At 43.0% G+C, this 18,333-nt stretch overlaps 5 protein-coding genes across 11 annotated transcripts in view; 3 read left to right on the plus strand and 2 right to left on the minus strand.

Moving 5' to 3' along the window:
* Positions 1-1,857: 1,857 nt before the first annotated feature.
* Positions 1,858-6,012, minus strand: LOC106939664 (probable tRNA N6-adenosine threonylcarbamoyltransferase, mitochondrial). 3 transcript variants are annotated; one of them, XM_015022159.1, is made up of 7 exons: positions 5,710-6,012; positions 4,096-4,483; positions 3,422-3,626; positions 3,210-3,358; positions 2,377-2,507; positions 2,232-2,303; positions 1,858-2,015 (listed from the first exon to the last, which is right to left on the minus strand). In XM_015022159.1, exons 1-7 carry the CDS (start codon positions 5,913-5,915, stop codon positions 1,931-1,933), a joined length of 1,236 nt encoding a protein of 411 aa, XP_014877645.1. In that variant the 5' UTR covers positions 5,916-6,012; the 3' UTR covers positions 1,858-1,930. The 3 variants fall into 3 exon arrangements, with proteins under 3 accessions (XP_014877645.1, XP_014877642.1, XP_014877644.1); XM_015022156.1 differs by having other exon boundaries at positions 3,210-3,626; XM_015022158.1 differs by having other exon boundaries at positions 1,988-2,079; positions 3,210-3,626.
* On the plus strand, positions 5,925-8,554 carry alkbh6 (alkB homolog 6). The gene is made up of 2 exons (XM_015022161.1): positions 5,925-6,121; positions 7,679-8,554. Exons 1-2 carry the CDS (start codon positions 6,010-6,012, stop codon positions 8,380-8,382), a joined length of 816 nt encoding a protein of 271 aa, XP_014877647.1. The 5' UTR covers positions 5,925-6,009; the 3' UTR covers positions 8,383-8,554.
* adat3 (adenosine deaminase tRNA specific 3) lies at positions 6,052-13,238 on the plus strand. The gene is made up of 2 exons (XM_015022160.1): positions 6,052-6,121; positions 11,337-13,238. The coding sequence occupies exon 2, from the start codon at positions 11,344-11,346 to the stop codon at positions 12,364-12,366; it is 1,023 nt and encodes a 340-aa protein (XP_014877646.1). The 5' UTR covers positions 6,052-6,121; positions 11,337-11,343; the 3' UTR covers positions 12,367-13,238.
* Positions 13,057-16,349, minus strand: ormdl1 (ORMDL sphingolipid biosynthesis regulator 1). Its single transcript, XM_015022162.1, has 4 exons — positions 16,242-16,349; positions 14,582-14,756; positions 13,903-14,054; positions 13,057-13,797 (listed from the first exon to the last, which is right to left on the minus strand). Coding segments are annotated over exons 1-4 (465 nt in total). The 5' UTR covers positions 16,244-16,349; the 3' UTR covers positions 13,057-13,661.
* A 263-nt stretch (positions 16,350-16,612) lies between these two features.
* pms1 (PMS1 homolog 1, mismatch repair system component) overlaps positions 16,613-18,333 on the plus strand; it is a 20,088-nt gene continuing 18,367 nt past the window's right edge. For 2 of the 5 annotated variants that reach the window (XM_015022151.1, XM_015022155.1), the window contains exon 1: positions 16,613-16,710. The gene's annotated coding sequence lies outside the window, so the exon portion shown is untranslated. Of the gene's footprint in view, positions 16,731-16,780; positions 16,998-18,333 lie in introns of those variants that run through there. The other 3 variants (XM_015022154.1, XM_015022152.1, XM_015022153.1) reach the window with 3 other exon arrangements.

Genomic DNA, 18,333 nt, shown 5'->3' on the forward strand with positions numbered 1-18,333 from the left:
ATATTTGTCCTAAAGCTTTCTCAGTGCTGCCCTCTTTGGGTGGAAGGTTGTACTGCAGATTAATTTTCTGATTGGTTCCAACGATCCAACTTGGTTGATTTCACTTTTTTTTTTTTTTTTTTTAGAAAAGTTGCTAGATTTGTCTATAGTTGATCTTTTATGAATGTGGGCAGATTTATCACTAGTTGCTTTTTGAAAAAAATTATAAGATTCGTCACTTGTCACTTTCTCTGTAAAACATTGCCAGATTTATTGCTAGTCGCTTTTTTGGGAAAACGTCGTCACATTTTAGAAAAACAAAAAAATGTTCTATATTTGTTGAATATAGAAACACCTGTGTTTCAGGAGCAGCGTTGAGCAGTGGTTCTGCCCCTCCCACACCTGTTGCTCAATGCTTCCAATGATTTCTCACTTTCTGATAAATCAGTGGGTTCATGTTTTGCAGTTTGCTGTTACATTTTTGCTGTTTGTTAGAGCTTCCTGAAGGTGTGCTCCGTTGTGTCCAGGTGAAGGAATACCTGAAGCTGGAATATGAAAAGGGCGGAAAGCCACGGGACGAGCCGTTCTACGAGAAAATCCTGGCCGACATCTTCTGGAAGAGCGACCAGGACCGAGACGGGCAGATCAGCGCCAAGGAGTATAATATATATGAACGGGATGAGCTGTAGCGGCTGTCTGTGATTTCTTTGAGAGGAAACGGGAAGAAGTGAAACTGAATCAGTTGGTCTGTTTTCTAGAGTTAAACCACTTCTGCTCCCAGATTACATCCACACTTCTTCTTCTGGTGTTTTTTTAAAGTTAATTTAGTGGCACACATTTCTAAGTAACTGTGATTTTTATCGGTTTGGATCACGTCCAGAATCGATGCCTTTAGATTAACGGTTCTAGAACGGGAAGGTAGGAACCAATGTAAGCCTGCTGTAGTACCCGGACTAACCACGAGGGTGCACAGGTCACATAACTGCCAGGCGGACGAGCCACAGGTAGAACTTTTTATTTGAAACCACTTCTGAGGCTGAATTTATAAAATAAAAACGTGGAACAAATAATACGTGTGTTTTGATTTGATTAGAATAAAACTCACATTAATTTCTGTGTCTTTTTACGAGTAAAACCAGAAATAGTCACACTCTACAAAAAATGTTTTCCTATTACAGCTTAGTTAAGAGATTAGTAGCCGAATACCAGAATGAGGGAATTGTTGCTTTAAATTCAGAAGTTTACAGAATATTTAACTTATGGTACTCAAATTCGCCAGCTGATAACCGGAAGTTCACAAAAGCTGGATCTTGCGAACTTGTATGAACTCCTGCTGGTTAGCAGATGGGTCTAACCCTATAGACCCATCGGTAAAACTTCTGTAATATCGAAACGACTGTTTACAGCTGAAATGTTCACACGTTGAGAAAAAAAACGAAACAAAAGACGCGCCAGTCGCGCCAGCAGGAGTTCAGAGCTTCACCAGACTGAGTTTTTATTTTGGTACTCAACTTCCGGTTATCGACAAGCGAAATTGAATACTAGCTTGAAATATTTCGCAATTAGTTTACAGGGTTTAGTTTAGTTTACTTTAAATCCTGTAGACTAATTGGGTTTAGTTTATACAATTAGTTTACAGCTAAATATTCAGTTAAGCTAAATTTCTACTTTGAAACTGTGACGTTTATAAATTGATAACAGTGAAAATGTCACTAAAAAAATGAAGGCCTTTTTTTGTTATAAATAACCCAAATAATTACTGTCAATTTTGATTATGTAACGTTACAAACGGCGCCTCATTAAATGTTGGTGATCCTGAAGCTTCACACCTCATAGTTATTCCTTTATGATCAGATTCCTTTAAATAAGTCATAAAACTTCATATTAAAATACTTTATTCATAAATAAACATCTCATATTTGCACAGTTTGGACAGAGGGAGCTCTGCCGGTCAGTCTGGGATCTTGATCCGGATGGACGGCAGCCTGATGGCGGCGGCCCTCACCTCGGCTGTGATGTCCACGCCCAGCGGAGCTCTGCAGCAGAACCAGCAGAACGGGTCAGAACCTGCAGCTCATGTCAGTCTGAGGGTTTGATCCGCTAACACCAGGAACCGGGTCAGTACGGTAGAATGTACTGGTTATTTTATGATCCAAAAATCTACAGTAAACAGTCTTTTCTTTAAAATATGAATGAGAGGAAGTGAAGCCCTGAGCAGAACGTGAACTGGTTCTGACCCGTTAGGAACTGACCTGGGCTCGTAGCTGACCTCCACCTCCGGCGCCAAGATCCCGATTCCTTCCCTCAGACGCTCCACTCCGTTCCTGCGGGGAGGAAACCAAACGCCTCAGGTGAACCGGACCCGTTTCCAACCGCAGCCGGGTCACCAGAACTCACCAGGCGACCATCGCTCCGTTGTCGGTACAGAACCGAGACGGAGGGCAGAGCAGCTGCAACCCAGTTGCCTCGGCGACGACCGCCAGAGCTTTACGGATGTACTGGTTGCTGGCAACACCTCCAGACAACACCTGGAAAAACCTCTGTGTCAAATCTAAAAGTATGGATATGCTGGGTTGCTATGGAAACACTGCAGCTTTCTTTTTTAATTTTTAAATAACCGATACTGATTCTGAAGTTACAGTTTTCTTCCCCAGCAGATAAAATATTTGCCTGCAGAGAATTTCAAGACTCTTCATCCTTACACCACTTCCTGTCGTCTTCTTCGTCGCTTCTGCCAGCAGCAACATTCTGTTGTTGAACATGTGACTTGTGTGATGTGACAAATGTTTCTATGGTAGTTTTGTGAATTTTGGTACAGATGAAAAAACATCTCATCTTAGAGCAAAAACTCTGTTGAAAAACGAGTTTTTCTGAAATAATCTTGTTTCAATTAAGCTAATTTATTTTCTTTATTCCGATCTGCATAATTTTACTGTGAATGGAACGCAGATATTGACAAAGTGGCAAATGGCTGCTGGACTGAGCCGGTTCTAGTTCTGGTTCTGCTGGAGGTTTCTTCCTGTCAAACGGAAGTTTCTCTCTCTGCCGTTGCCCCCTGCTGGTCAGGAGGAGTGATTGCTGCGTGTCAACGACTCAATGCTCAGCTGGTTTCCTCAGAAACTTTTTAAACTGATTAACTCGATGCTCTGGTTGGCAGCTAACTGAACTGAATGTGATGAAATAAAAACAAACGGATTGGATTGGATCGGACCCAGTGGATGGTTTCTCACCAGCGTCGGGTTTTGTGACGGCAGCAGATGGTTGGTTCTGCAGAACAGGACGGCCCGGTGCGTCCTCTTCGCCAGGTGTGAGGCCACAGTGTGCTGCGTGGCGGCAGCGATGTCGTTCACACACGACAGCACCGTTCCTTCCTCTACGCCTGGAAATGGATCGCTGTGGTCAGGAAGGCTAAAGCTGCACAGGAAGTCCAGAACCGTCCTACCTTCCTCGGCTTCCTGCTTCTGGATCAGCAAGGTGACCTGGTTCCGCAGCCCGGCGAAGGAGAAGCAGCAGTCGGGCGTTTGTCCCATCGGCGTCCTGAAGCAGAACCTCTTCCTGTCGCCGTCCTGCGCCAGCAGCTCGATGGCCTGGCCGCCGCTCAGCGCGGCGCAGCGCGGCAGTTTCCTCAGGGACAGACGGCGCGCCACCTGTAGGGTCAAACAGCTGACGTCGGTTCAGAACCACAACAGAACCACGACACCTAATCTGACCAGTGCATGTTAATGAACGTACAGTGTTGTTGGATTTAGATAAATGCTCATTTCCATCCATAAATCCCATAAAACAAAAGCGAAATACAAACATTCATACAGATAAGAAACAGAAATTTTGAGATTTCTAAAATTTTCTAAAAAAAAAAAAAACTTTCAAAACTCAGAAATATCCTTTTTTTTGTTTGTTTTTTTTAGAAAAATTCCGATAATCTCAACATTTCTGATTGTGTCTAGCAATTTTTTTTTATCACTCTGAAATTTCCTTTTCTCCCCCAGAAAGTTTCTGAAATTATTTTTTGGAGGGTACTGATTCCCATCTAAAGTGGATCTGATACGCCGTCGTACTTTTGAAATCAAGTAATCAGCAGAGTAAGTTACTTTCCCAGGTAACTGCCATCTGCACCTTGTCCAGCGTGTCTCCTGGAGCTTCGTCCAGAGTTCGGCCCAGCAGCAGGAAGTCGTCGACGCCCCGCGCCACGGCCAGCAGGGCGTGGCCTCCGGACACCAGTAGCACCAGGAAGGGGAAGTGCAGCGGCTGCAGCATCCTGACGGTCAGGGCGTGGGCCTCCATGTGGTGGACAGGGATGAACGGCTTGTTGTGGTGTCTCACGAAGCGCTGGCTGAAGCTCAGGCCCACGGCCAGACTCAGAGCCAGGCCGGGCTTCACGGTGGCAGCCACAGCAGCCAGCTGGGCCGGCGCCACGCCGCTCCGGTCCAGAGCCTCCTGCACCACGCGCTCGATGTTTCCTCTGTGCAGAGCCTGAGCTACGGTCGGGATGATGCCGCCTGTCCTGCAGCAACCAAACACATGGTCCACTGTCTCTGTTCAGATTTGCACTTTGACTAGGCCACTTCAGCACATGGATTCTTTTCTTTTCCAATAATTTTTGTTGTAGATTTAATCAGTTTATTTTTAAAGCACCCATTAACAACAAATATCATTTCGAGTCACTTTACACCCAAAAAAATCATTTCGATTAAATCTATTGCTCCTCTCAATCAGAGCATTAAGTTACATTTATTATTCATATTATTTTAAAAAGTTTCTATCTCAGCCAATCAGACCAGAGCGTCAGACCAGGTGGAGCTTCTGGAGAGAAAAAATAACTGAGAAAACTAAAAGTTTGAGATAACAGCAAATAGTGCAAACTAAAGAAAAACTAAGTATGAATATATAAACATGATATATGTAGTTGAATAGTCAAACAACGTGAATAAACACAGAAACGGTCTCGAATGATGATTTGACCAAAATGTGGTCTTGGGGCCATTTGCGACATGGGGACTGAATTTTTTGCGGACTCTAATATAAATTTTGAGACTTTTTACTTTTATTAACCAGGCAAAAATATAAAGTAACAAATTAAAATCTTCTAGTGGAAACTGCTATGTAGAACACAAAGTATTTGTCTTTTAATAACCAAAATATCAAAAACATTCTGAAATATGCTTTTATTAATTTAACCCTAGTAAATACAGCAAAGGTTTTTTATTATTATTTTTAAACAAAGAGCGACTCAAATCCTGAAAATAAACTTAATCCTTAAGAATTTACAGACTTCTTCTAATAAAAATGCTTCCAAATAATTTACACATTATTTTCCTACAAAGAGAAAATGTGCCTGCATTATTTGTCTAATTAAAATATTGCACAGTTAGTTTTTTTATTGACCAGGTTAATTTAAAAAATACTTTGGGGTTTCATTTTTTTTTAGTATTATTTTTTGGCCCACCTCTGCCTTAGAATGAGTTATGAGAGGCAGAGAAATGGAGAATGAAGGACTTCAGGAGGTGTGGAGATGACCTTTGACCCTCTCCAGTTTGAGGGACAGCTGCCTCTGAGGTCATCGCTGATGCCTTTTCGCTTTGACAAACACAACCTGTGAGCTGCAGGTCAGCAGACTGACACATATGCAAAACTTTTACTGTTTGCTAGGACCAGATTGTTTTACACAATAAGAATTTAAATATAAACGAACTGAACATTGAAACAGAACCTCTGATATCTGACCCTCACCTCAGATGAACCTCCTTCTGGGAATGCAGGGATTCTCCCAGTACGGCTCCAGTTTCGTCCATCACAGCAGCTCCAGTCTCATCGCAGCTCGTCTCGATGCCTAAAACCAGCCTGGAACGGAATGCCTTGCTTCCTGCCGTCTGTTTGCACCACAGCAGCCTCAGCAGGATTCTAATCTTCGACTGGATCATGGTTGGAAACGCCATGTTCCCTCTGTGAGCTGGAAAAGTTTAGAAACCTACCGCTTCACCATTAAACTATTAAAACAACGCGAGAAAATACGGAGTAGCCCTGTCGGAAATGTATCCACCAGCGTTTCCCACCGGACACTTTATGTGGTTACACACAGATGGAGAGCACCAGTTTGGCTCTTTGGATATAAACTGTATTTTTTTTATCGAGTACTGTGCAGGTTAGTCCAACTTTTCTCTTTATTCGTGTTTTTAAATGTATAAATATTAATCTAACGTGGATGTAGATGTTATATTAATACTATTACCGGTTAAAAACGTGTAAAAACGATCCGTTTCCGTTTGGTAAATATGTGTTACATTTTTAAAAGTCGTCTGGTCTTTAAAATATTTTTTCTGAGGATTTATGAGCATATAGGAATTATATTTACTGAACTTGAATTTAAACACTTTACAGTCAAATCAGTGAAATGTAATAACAACTCACCCTGCGTAAGGATCAGTGACGTATGACGTAAAAGTTTCCAAAAGCCTGATTAAAAAAAAAAAAAATCTCAAGAAAGTGGCCAGTGTGCGTGTTAACTAGCTACAAATTTCCGTATTTTTATTGCATTTTGTAGAGGTCATAGGAAGGGTCAAAGGTTAAACTTCATATAACAGACCTCCTGATATGTTGGTTCCAACTCTGTAATTCACAACATAACAATCTTAAATACTTCTGAAGAAGGAAACTGGACTTCTTCTCTCGTCTCCTGAAGACTAATGTCTCATCTAAATGGTTTCTTCAGTCCTGAACAGAATTAACATTATTAGGAGTTGAGACCAGAACAGTCACATCAGCAGAGCCGCTAAGGTCACCGCCGCCTTCTTTCCACTGAGCTACATGGCACCGATTGGTGCAGTTTGGTACCCATCAGTCTCATTGAGCCATCTTAGAAACCGACCTATACCACACCATTCCTGCTTTCCCTTCAGAGGTTCACCAACAGGTTGTTAAAAAGGTCATTGACCTCCAGACTACCAGGACAAAAAATATTGTCCAATCACCATTCTTTTTAAATCCCACATTCTTTGTAAGGTAATAAAAGGTTTTATGCACTTTCTTTGTCTCTTCCCATAAGATGTGTTATTACTGATTAACGCAATTTTTATGTATTAGAAAAAAGATACGAACAAAAGTCCCACCACTTCTTATGTGGTATCGTTGAAAAGCCCTAAATGTCCTCTCCAGATACCAAAAGGAATGAATTCAGTAGAATGCAGGGGGTGGGAGACATTCAAGTTTAGAAATGTCCTCTACAGAGGACAAAAATGAACTACTGGTAGTCAGGAGGATATAACCACTGATAGGGTCATTGAGGTCAATATTAGGGTCATTAAAGTTATTGAACAGGGCATGAAGGTCAGTACTGTGGTATTTAGTACATGTGGACCCCTCTGTCCAGCTCAGTGTATGGGTTGTTGTTGTTCCTTGACGATCCATCATGTCCATAATGATGTCATCAATTGTTTTGGTCACTTGTTGAGAGAAATTGAAATGAAAATGAGACGAAAAGAGAGATTTGTTTGAAGACAACAACCTGCACATGTTGGATTATGAAGACATGATTTGGTTTGAGTGAGGACTGAATGAAGGCTTCCATGTTTAACCTGAAAACCTAACATGTTAAAACCCAACACTTTGGCTGACTCGTCTCTAATGGCGGTTTTCATTCACATTTTGGTCTGACTCGTTCTGAACGTGTTTTAATTAGGATTTCATGTGAACTTCTCTTAAGGAGACATGGAGCGGCCATCTTGTGTTGTGGGAGATTTGAAGCAGTTTGTTGTCAATGAAGCTCCACAAACTGCGTTTTACATCCCAGATTTCATATCAGAGGAAGAGGAGTCCTTCCTCCTGCAGCAGGTGTACAAGTCCCCCAAAACCAAATGGACCCAGCTGTCCAGCCGCCGGCTCCAGAACTGGGGCGGCCTGCCGCACCCCAAAGGCATGCTGACCGAGACGCTTCCTGACTGGCTCCAGAGCTGCTGTGAGAAAGTCTCGTCTCTCGGAGTGTTCGGTGGGAAAATGGCCAACCACGTGTTGGTGAACGAGTACAAGCCGGGCGAAGGCATCATGGCCCACGAGGACGGCCCGCTGTACCACCCCACGGTCAGCACCATCAACCTGGGCTCACACACCCTTCTGGACTTCTACCGGCCCGTCTGCAGCCAGGACGGGCCGCAGACCCAGCAGAGCCGCTACCTGCTGTCCCTCCTGCTGAGGCCGCGCAGCCTGCTGATCCTGCAGGACGACATGTACCGTCAGCTGCTGCACGGCATCCAGAACCGGGACCGGGACCCGCTGACGGACCGGGTGGCCAACCTGTCTGCTGCCGGGGCGCGGCCCGGGGAGACGCTGAGCAGGGGAACCAGGGTGTCGCTCACCATCAGACACGTTCCCAAAGTGATCAGAACCAGGATGGTTCTGGGAAGGAAATGACCCGACCAGATCAGAACCAAGCCAGAACCACAGCTGGAAGAGTCTCATGATGAATGCTGTGGTCTGAATTATTATTACTATTACTGCAGGAACAACATTCCTATGTGATTTTTAAAAAAATTATCTATTCAAATATTAATAAAACTCAATGATGGGCATCGCTAACTGAAAAGTTTGTTCCTCTGAGCCTAAAGTGCTAATCATAAACATCAGTGACGCTGATACAATAATCTCACGATACGATACACGATATTCTGCTCACGATACCATATATATTGCGATATTCAGCAAACAATACAATTCAATACACTTTTGCAATTTTCTGAAAGATTTTAGAGGGACAGAGTGATTTTGGTGACATTTTGTGACTGTTGGATTGAATTAATTTAACTGAAAACTGATTAAAAGCACCAACTAAATAATACCTGGCTCTGGTTGGACATGGACACAGACTTAAAGTCAACAGCTAGACAAAATGAATCAAAGAAGTGTTGAGAAGACATGTTTCTTTTAATTGAAACAGTACAAACTGTAGCTTACATGCATTTGTAAAGTAAATAAAGTGCACCAAGTACCCTGCTCTGAATAGTTTGACACCTTTTAACCTTGACACTTAACATCTGAAGGAATCACTCTAAACCTGATGACCTAATCACTCTCCCGGCGAAGCAAGCAGTGAGTGAGCAAGGTGACAGTTGGATGTTACGATACTTGCGGATGAATATTGATTTTTTTTCTAGGAAAGAAAATATCGATATATATCGCAAAATCGATATTACACAGCCCTAATACCAACATGGTATTTAGCAGAAATTAACACTAATCTGTTCTACCAATATAGTATATAGCAAAGGCTCATGCTAAGACGCTATTTATTCCAACATGGTGTTTAATGGAAGCTAATGCTAAAGTGCATTAGTAGTTGAGCATTTTGGCTAATTCAGAAAGCGCACAGACAGCGATGCATTCAGGGTACAAGAAAAATATAATTTCTTGCACTTTGTGCTTCAAAATTTATGCAGAAAATTAAGTTAGAGGAAGCTAAATGTTTTCAAAGTTAGCAATAAAGCTAATGTACTAACTAAAAAAAATTAACTCAGTAGAAGCGTACCAACATGGATAATCATGGTGATAAATTTCTGGTGACAAATTATTTGTATCATCTGAAAATATGTCAACATCTTAAATGTTACATATTTGCTGTCATAAATGGAACAGCCTTAAAAACTCATTTATTTTGCTGGAACTTTTTTCTTTTTGTAATAACCAAAATAAATAATTTTCTAAACTCTGCACATTGAGAGATTTATTGTAACCGGATTATGTTGAGTTCGATCAGATAAAATGTTTCTTATTCATGAAGAAGGTGGAGGCTGAAGGTTCAGGGTTGAAGACCCTCCCAACGACCTGGTTGCTGGTTAACGTGCTTCCTTTTATTGAATATAAACCATAAAAATCCAAGCAATGGCGTGAGAATCATTATGTATTTTTGTTTCTGCTGTCAAAGTGAGCTGTGCCTGGCTGAGCGGGACAAGATGTCTATAAAATCTTCAGTAAAATGAATTTTACTACATAATTCGTTTCCGGTGAGAGTTGGACTCCGCCAAGGCTGCCCTTTGTCACCGATTCTGTTCAGTACTTTCATGGACAGAATCTCTAGACCAGGCAAGGCGTTGAGGGGATCCGTTTTGGTGGCCTTAGGATCGCATCTCTGCTTTTTGCGGATGATGTGGTCCTGTTGGCTTCATCAGGCCGTGATCTGCGGCTCTCGCTGGAGCGGTTTGCAGCCGAGTGTGAAGCGGCCGGGATGAGGCTCAGTGCCTCCAAATCCGAGGCCATGGTCTTGAGCCGGGAAAGGGTAGAGTGCCTTCTCCGGGTCAGGGACCTCAAGTGGAGGAGTTTAAGTATCTGGGGATCTTGTTCACGAATGAAGAAAAAAGGGAGCGGGAGATCGACAGGCGGATTGGGGCAGTGACTGCCGTGAAACGGGCGCTGTACCGGTCCGTCGTGGTGAAGAGAGAGCTGAGTCAAAAACCAAAGCTCTCGATTTACCGGTCGATCTACGTTCCCACCCTCATCTATGGTCATGAGCTTTGGGTCATGACCGAAAGAACGAGGTCCCGGATACAAGCGGCCGAAATGGGCTTCCTCCGCAGGGTGGCTGGGCTCTCCCTTAGAGAGAGAAGCTCGGTCATCCGGGAGGGACTGAGAGTAGAGCCACTGCTCCTCCACTTCGAGAGGAGCCAGTTGAGGCTCGGGCATCTGGTCAGGATGCCTCCTGGACGCCTCCCTGGTGAGGAGTTCACGTTTCACTGGGAGGAGGGGAAGACCCAGGACACGCTGGAGGGACTGTGTTTCTCGGCTGGCCTGGGAACGCCTTGGGGTTCCCCCGGAGGAGCTGGAAGAAGTGGCTGGGGAGAGGGAAGTCTGGGCCTCCCTTCTGAGGCTGCTGCCCCCACGACCCGACCCCGGATGAGAGGAAGAAAATGTATGGATGAATTCAAATAATGTATTTATGAAACAACCAGAAGAAAGCATACAAAGGATTTGACAATGCAAAAGGGAAGCTATGTTAGCAAAGCTAGCTAGCAAACAATAGCAATCAGTCTCTAATAAATGTCTTATACCAGCCCTCACACAAAGAATTTTCAGTAAATATTAGCTATACACATTAAGTAAGTTACAAACTACCTGGAGTACCTGGAAGTACCAGATGTTCAGATCTTACCTACCCTCCTTCTAGGTAAGGAGGGTTGAAACCTGACCACCACTAAGCAACTGAAGCGTCTAAACTGGGCTGAGAAACACCCAAAGACAGAGTCTTAGGTTTTACAGGTGAAATGAGAGAGGCTCTTGATGGACCAGGTCCCGTTGGCGTGATCAGAAGTTCATCAGCATGTTGGATAAATGATGGTTTAACTGCTGATCATCATGTTCTCTCTGGGTCCTGGCAGGGCAATTATGGAGCCTGAGACGAAGCGGTGGAAAGGGTCAAAGTGCGATGACGATTCCTGGGTGGCCTTCCCTGTCCTGTCAGACGAACAGTCAGCAGACGTGGAGCTGGTGGAGGCGTTCGCCGCGCCCATCGTCAACAGGAAGGCGACGTCTCGGCTCGTCAGGGAGCTGAACGGCGTCTACCCGCTGACTGGCCTGCAGCACGTGAAGCGGGTCCGGGCCTGCCGGGCCGAGGACAGTCCCCACCCTCTGGAGGTCCTGCTGTGCCTGCTGAGCGACGTGCCGAATCCGGCGGACGCCAGCATTCCGTCTCTGCTGCCCGCAGGCAGCTGGGAGGGGCTGGGCGAGCCGTTTGTGGTGAAGGTCCCAGCGCGACCCCCGCTGACCCGGCCGCAGTTCGAGCTGGCGAGCCGCCGCTGGCCCACGACCTTCCATGAAGACAAGCAGGTGACGGTGGCGCTGCGAGGGGAACTGTTCGGCCCCCAACAGAGAGCCCTGATGCACACCTTCATGGCGTCCGCCGTGGCCGCCGCGAGAGCTGCGGCGCAGCTGGGGATGGAGGCGGTGGGGGCGGCGGTGGTCGACCCCGAGACGCAGCGGGTCGTCACCGTCGGCCACGACCGGCGAGGCGAGCACCCGCTGCAGCACGCCGTCATGGTCTGCATCGACCTGGTGGCGCGGAGCCAGGGAGGCGGCTGCTACCGCCACGACAGGTACGCCGCCTGCCGCTTCGCCCCTACAGACCCCCAACCAGAGGGGGGCGCTGTGCCGTACATCTGCAGCGGGTACGACCTATACGTCACCAGGGAGCCCTGCGTCATGTGCGCCATGGCGCTGGTGCACTCGCGCATCGGCCGGGTTTTCTACGGCGCCGCCGCTGCTGACGGAGCTCTAGGGACAAGATTCAAGATCCACACGCAGAAAGACCTGAACCACCGCTTCCAGGTGTACAGGGGGGTCCTGAAGAGGCAGTGTGAGGATCTGTCCAGCAGGGGGCGTAAAACACCTGAACCACCGCTTCTTGGTTAGCATACTGGAGACGCAGTGTCAGAACCTGACCACCAGGGGGCGTGTATGACTTGACAACAGCATGCGGACGTTTCAATGCTTCTGAAGAAACTTCAGAAGAAAGGATTTTATTTTCTACAAGATGTTTCTTATTTTGAATAAAGTTTTAATCTTTTGATCCCGTTTAGGTCCAGTCTGGACGCCATTTTGATTTCAGAATATTTAGGCATCATATAAAAAGCTACAGGAGTCAAGTTTAAAGACCAAACACAAATATGGCCAAAAGTAAGTGCACCCTTTAACATTGGTTGTATGGTCATTTGAATTTTATGAAGTTCTAAAACATCTTAAATATAACTTTAGAAAAACAAGAGTACACAAATATTCAGTGAAAAAAAAAGTACACGAGTCTTAAGCAAGAGAGAGGTCTGAACTGTGGCTCCACTCCAACTACCCAACTCACTCTCCAGCCACACCCTAAAGTCCTTAACTCCAATTACATATGCAAATTTACAAGAAGAATTTAGTATAGTCCAATATAACAAATTGGTATGCAAGAGAGATTTAACTAGTAATCATTTTTATCCTAATAAACAAATCATAAGAAATTTAAACAATTTATCCTAAAGGTCTGAATGAACTAAAACTGAATTTAGGCTTCTACAAAAACCTTAAAATGGTGTTGATGATCACAAACTGAGGCGAGGAGCTGAGGGCACAAACATTTTATTAAAGATTAGGAGCAGGAAAAAAATCACATCCAGCTCTGGAGGAACCGATCAGAACTGGCGGCCCGGGTCTCCAGACAGCAGCTGGGTGAACGTAGCGTTTCCCACACAGTAAACCTCCCTCAGTAAACGGATAACCAATCATACCTTTACACAGGACACGGGTCCACAAACACTGTAAAACAAGACGAGCCGCTCCGGTCCGATTAGGGGAGCCATGCAGATGGAGAGCGGTTCTGCTACTTAATGAAATGAAACCAAGACAGTACCGACAATCGGAGGGCGACAGCCTCCAAAGGTAAACAAAACGAAATACTTCAGGGCATCTGAGTGGCTTCAGCACTCAACACGCTTCACTGTGTGGTCGACGGGGCAGAGAAAAGTAAATTAAAGTCAACCTAGAACCCGACCGCGGCCTGGGCCAGCCCAGGTCCATGCAGGCCCGAATACACAATTAAATACATAAGTTACTGATGCACATCATGTCCGATGATCTGGTTCCTGTTAGTGCTAACCCAACACACTGACTGGATGATTTAGTACACGAACCGGCAGTACACACACAGGGAGGCGGAGCTTCTCCTGTTATTAATACTTGTTTATGCCTAAAATCCGGACGCCGTGCAGCTGGGGCAGCTTGGGGATCAGGACGCTCAGCAGGGACGCTGTGTTGATGACAAAGTGCGTCGTGTCATACTTTGTGTAGAAACTGGCCAGGAAATATCTGGAAAAGATGAGACAAAAATATGAGCGCCATTACACCTGCTACAGCTGCTGCTAGCATCACATTAGCAGCTAGCTAGCTGGTAGCCGCTGCATCTGTACTTACAGGATGATGGGGGAAATGGTGAAGAACTTTCTGGAGGAGGTGAACTGCACGCCGTAGTCCAGCTGCTCCCAGTGGGTCAGAAGCCGGGCTTTTCCTTGGTCGGGCGTCTCGAAGGGCGTTCCTTTCACCGCATGCATGAACACGTACATGCCCTGCACAGCAACACAAACCATGAGGAGGACTGGATGAGGAAGCATTTTCCTGCTGAAAATTTCACATCATTTTTGTATCAAAGTTGAACTGAATTAAAAACAACAACAAAAAAACATTTTTAATTCAGGAGCAAAAACAGCTAAACCAGCATGAAAATTATATTCTCCTTCAGGATCCATAAAGCAGTAAGGCAACCCCAGATCATCACACTGCCACTACCAACTAACAGTGTTAACATGCCCGCTGTTTTTCTAGATTTTCTTTTTTCATTCAACACCCCTGCTATTTATACAGCAGACTCACTGATTGTGAATAGTATGTTGCTTTTTTGGGTCTGAATTATTAATCTGATGAATTGGCTATTGCAGTAATCATCTAATTTGATTAATTGTTAACTGGAGTATAGAGACTCTAAAAAAAATCATTTCAGAAAGAACAACACAGTCAGAGAAGGAATGAAGCAAAACTACAAAAATTGTAAACAATTTGCATCAAAGATTAAAATCTTGTTTTCGGCGGCGCTCACCAGGTTGTGTATGACGTTGGTGAGCGTCCAGACCACCGGGACGCTGAAGAAGGGGATGCTGAGCAGCACGATGTGCAGAACGCCAACCCCCAGGGCGTAGGTCAGCCAGATGCCTCGGCTGTTCATCACGCGGGTGTTTGGGTTCACCTCACTGTGTGCCACACCCACGTTCATCCTGACAGAAACAAACTCCTTCAGGAACCATCCAGTCTCCTCTAAATGCCTGAAACGGCCACTAATAACTCTGGAAACAATCACTCAGTGAGTTGATTGCATTTCAGAGGTTTTAAATGAGGCATGTCAGTTCTGGTCATTTTGTAGAAATAAAATGATGGTTCTTTAAAATGATAGGAATGTAAAGAATATGTTAAGCTGCAGTGTAAAAGCAACATAAAATATTTAAAGCTGAGGACGAAGGAACGAGTCGCACACGAACACATCTGACAGTTACAACAGGAAGTGATGATTTGTTTACAAGTGCAGAAGGAAGGAAGAGGAGACAAGTCAGTCTGGGAAAACACCGAGCAGCAAATAAAAGGGAAAATAAAAAAACAATGCAGAGAAAACAGACATGTTGGAAAATCATCTGATGTTTGTTTTCCTAAATGAACATTAGAACAAGCTTTCAGTTTTATTTGTTGTATTTTTTATTTACTCTGACATCATGCAGCTAAGATTTAGCATGTTTTAGTTTTATCTGGTGATTTTTATTATATTTAGTTTTGCACTTCAGCTTAGTTGATCCAAATGGAATAAAGTTCTGGACTTTTGGGAAAACTTTAATTTTAAATTTTTCCTTCTTCTACTCTTTTATTCCCCTTCTAAGCTACAACATTTGTTCTGTAGTATTTACTTCCATTCAAAATGCTATTTGATTAGCATTTTAAATCTTGTCTTATAGCCTTCCAGACGTTTAAAGGATTATCTTCTCTTAATCTACCAACTTGGATAGAAAAACTATAATAATAATAATTAACCCAGTGAGCTGCTACAGCTGTACTTTACTCTTCATCTTTGCAGAAAGAAAAGCTAAAAACATGTTGTGTAATGTAGCTGAACTTTGAACTCTGACACACTTTCAGCTGCCAGTACGGATTAAAGACAAAAAACAAAACAGTTGAAGCTTCATATTTAAATTATTCTGATTTTAAAAGAACAATTGCCTACAAATTGTACCATCATAACTTTGGGTTGTAATATTTGTTTCTGCATAAGAAGACCTTAACTAGTTATTCGCCACTGCAGTGAGTTTCATTAGCCGCTACTGATCTGCGAGCATGTCAATCAGCAAAGCTTTTCCTGCGTTTCTGAACAGAAAATAATTTGAATTAAATTGTGTAAACAAGCTCATGATTCTGGATACGTCTGTTTGTTGGACAGATTCGTGGCTGTATATCACTGCACCGCCGTTTAAAATACAAAATTTAAACCTAAGCAATTTCGAGCTTATTAAATACCATATTCATCCCATGTCGGGTTATATAACCTGTCTTAATATTTTTTTTTTTCCTTTGTCCCTTAGACCTTTCATTTCTTTTGTTTTCACTACATAGCCAGGCCCATTATTCACCATTGTTTCCAAAACAAGTTGATTTCGACATAAATAGAGAAATTAGTATCTGCAAAATGTAACAACATAAAGATTGATCTGTCAACTTACATGTAGCAGCGAGCAGTAGATGTTTTCGTTATTTAAAAAATCACTATGGCGAGAATTGGTGTATCCTCCTTGTTGTTATGGCTAGACTGCACCGACCGGAAGTAGGTGTCGCGGTGAAACGAGTCCAAATATAAACCACTTCGGTTCGGTCCGCCCATAGCAATTACACAACAAACATCAGCGTGATTTTATTTAAATAGAATTTATTTAAACCAGTCGTCTGAAAAACATCTAATTCATTTTATATTTTTAAAGATTGAGAAGATATTTTTGAATAGTAAAGCTAAAGTTTAGCCTTCAGGTTGAATTTAGGGTAGAATAGTCTCCTAAATTCTATTTGAACCCGCCCTCTCATTGACGCTCACCAATCAGCAGACAGCATTGGGGGCGGGAACCAGGTTGTTTCTCTTGTAGCTCGTGCCTGTTGTGGGAGATTATATATGGTGGAAGCGGCTCGGACAGCGGCTCGGTGAGTTTTGGCGTTGTTCGGTTCGTTTACGAGTTTAGTGGGCTTGTCTTTAAGCTAAATTACCGACAGAACGAGCTAGAGATGGTGTAGCACGTCTCGCGATTTTTACGCTGAAAGATAGTATTGCTTAAATCCTTGGTGTTAAATAAGATTCCTGAAGTAATTTCTCTATATTTTCCTATGAAGTAACCAGAATTTCGTTTTTGTGCGGTTTTTATTCGTTTTCAGCTCAGCTAATCCAACAGTGGTAAAATAAGTAGTTTTTGGTTACACCCAAATACAATCAGGTAATCAACTAAATATTAATATTAGACAAACAACCTGATTAAATGCAGAAGCAGTTTCAAATTACTATTTGACCTATTAAAGCAACGGTGTCCAAAGTGTGGCTCGGGGGCCCTTTGTAGTCCATGGGCGGATATTTTTTAATTCCAGGAAAAAAAATACTATGTGACAAATTACTTTTCTTTGTGTGTGTGTGGAAAATGTTGTGTAGAACAAAGTATTTGTTTCAAAAAGAGACTGAAATCTGCTTTTAATTCATTTATTAAGCTTAGTTAAAAAGAGTGTAACCCAAATCCTGAAAATGGATAAATTTTTCAAACAAATTTTCTTCAATTTAACCCAGAAAAATGTTCAATCTGAATGCTATTGTTTTATTAAGGCAAAACATTTCTTAGAATAGACTAGAATTATCCTTTATGGTGCCACATCGGGAAAATTCAAATGACATGCAGATTCACACAAAAGATGAAAAAGCGTTAAAAGTAAATTTAAAAAGATTAAGAATAAATCTGATACAACTGAGGAGAAAGCACTTTTTTTTAAATTTACAAATTAGTGTATTTGTACTTTAAAAAGACAAACTACTTGCAGTAAATGAACAATAAAACCTAAAATCTTATTTAAAACTGGAATACCAACAGGGATGTGAAGACTGAGTTTGTTGGGATCAGTGATGGCTTCCGTGAAGAAGGGTCTGCATTCAATCAATCAGATTTGATTTGTATAGCACATTTCAGCAGCAAGGTATTTCAAGGTGCTTTACATAATTAAAATAAAAACAGCATGTGACATTGAATAAACAGTGAGAAAGAGAAAGGGATTTTGAAAAAGATTTAAAAAGATAAAAACATTAAAACCCCTTTTAGGATTTCAGTTAAACATTGTTTAACTGGGACGTTTTCCGGGGGGCTTTATATCATTAAAACGTAAACAGTGAGAAAGAGAAATAAAAAGAAATTAATAAATAGATAAAAACTAAAGATAAAAACATCGAAGACATCAAGACATCAAAACCCACACTCTAATACTAACTTAGCCATAAGCAGCTCTAACCAGATGGGTTTTAAGTTGAGATTTAAAGGCTCTCAGTGTTTTAGCTGTTTTACAGTTTTCTGGAAGTTTGTTCCAAATCTGTGGTGCATAGAAACTGAATGCTGCTTCTCCTCGTTTGGTTCTGGTTCTGGGGATGCAGAGCAGAACCAGAACCTGAGGGGTCTAGACGTTGGTACAGCAATAACAGATCTTTAATGTATTGTGGTGCTAAACCGTTCAGTGATTTATAAACTAACAACAGTATTTTAACGTCTGTTCTCTGAGCTACAGGGAGCCAGTGAAGGG

Source organism: Poecilia latipinna, unplaced genomic scaffold (genome assembly GCF_001443285.1).
Source record: "Poecilia latipinna isolate Pla-1442-1.1 unplaced genomic scaffold, P_latipinna-1.0 Scaffold2942, whole genome shotgun sequence".
In the NCBI taxonomy this organism is placed as follows: Eukaryota; Metazoa; Chordata; class Actinopteri; order Cyprinodontiformes; family Poeciliidae; genus Poecilia; species Poecilia latipinna.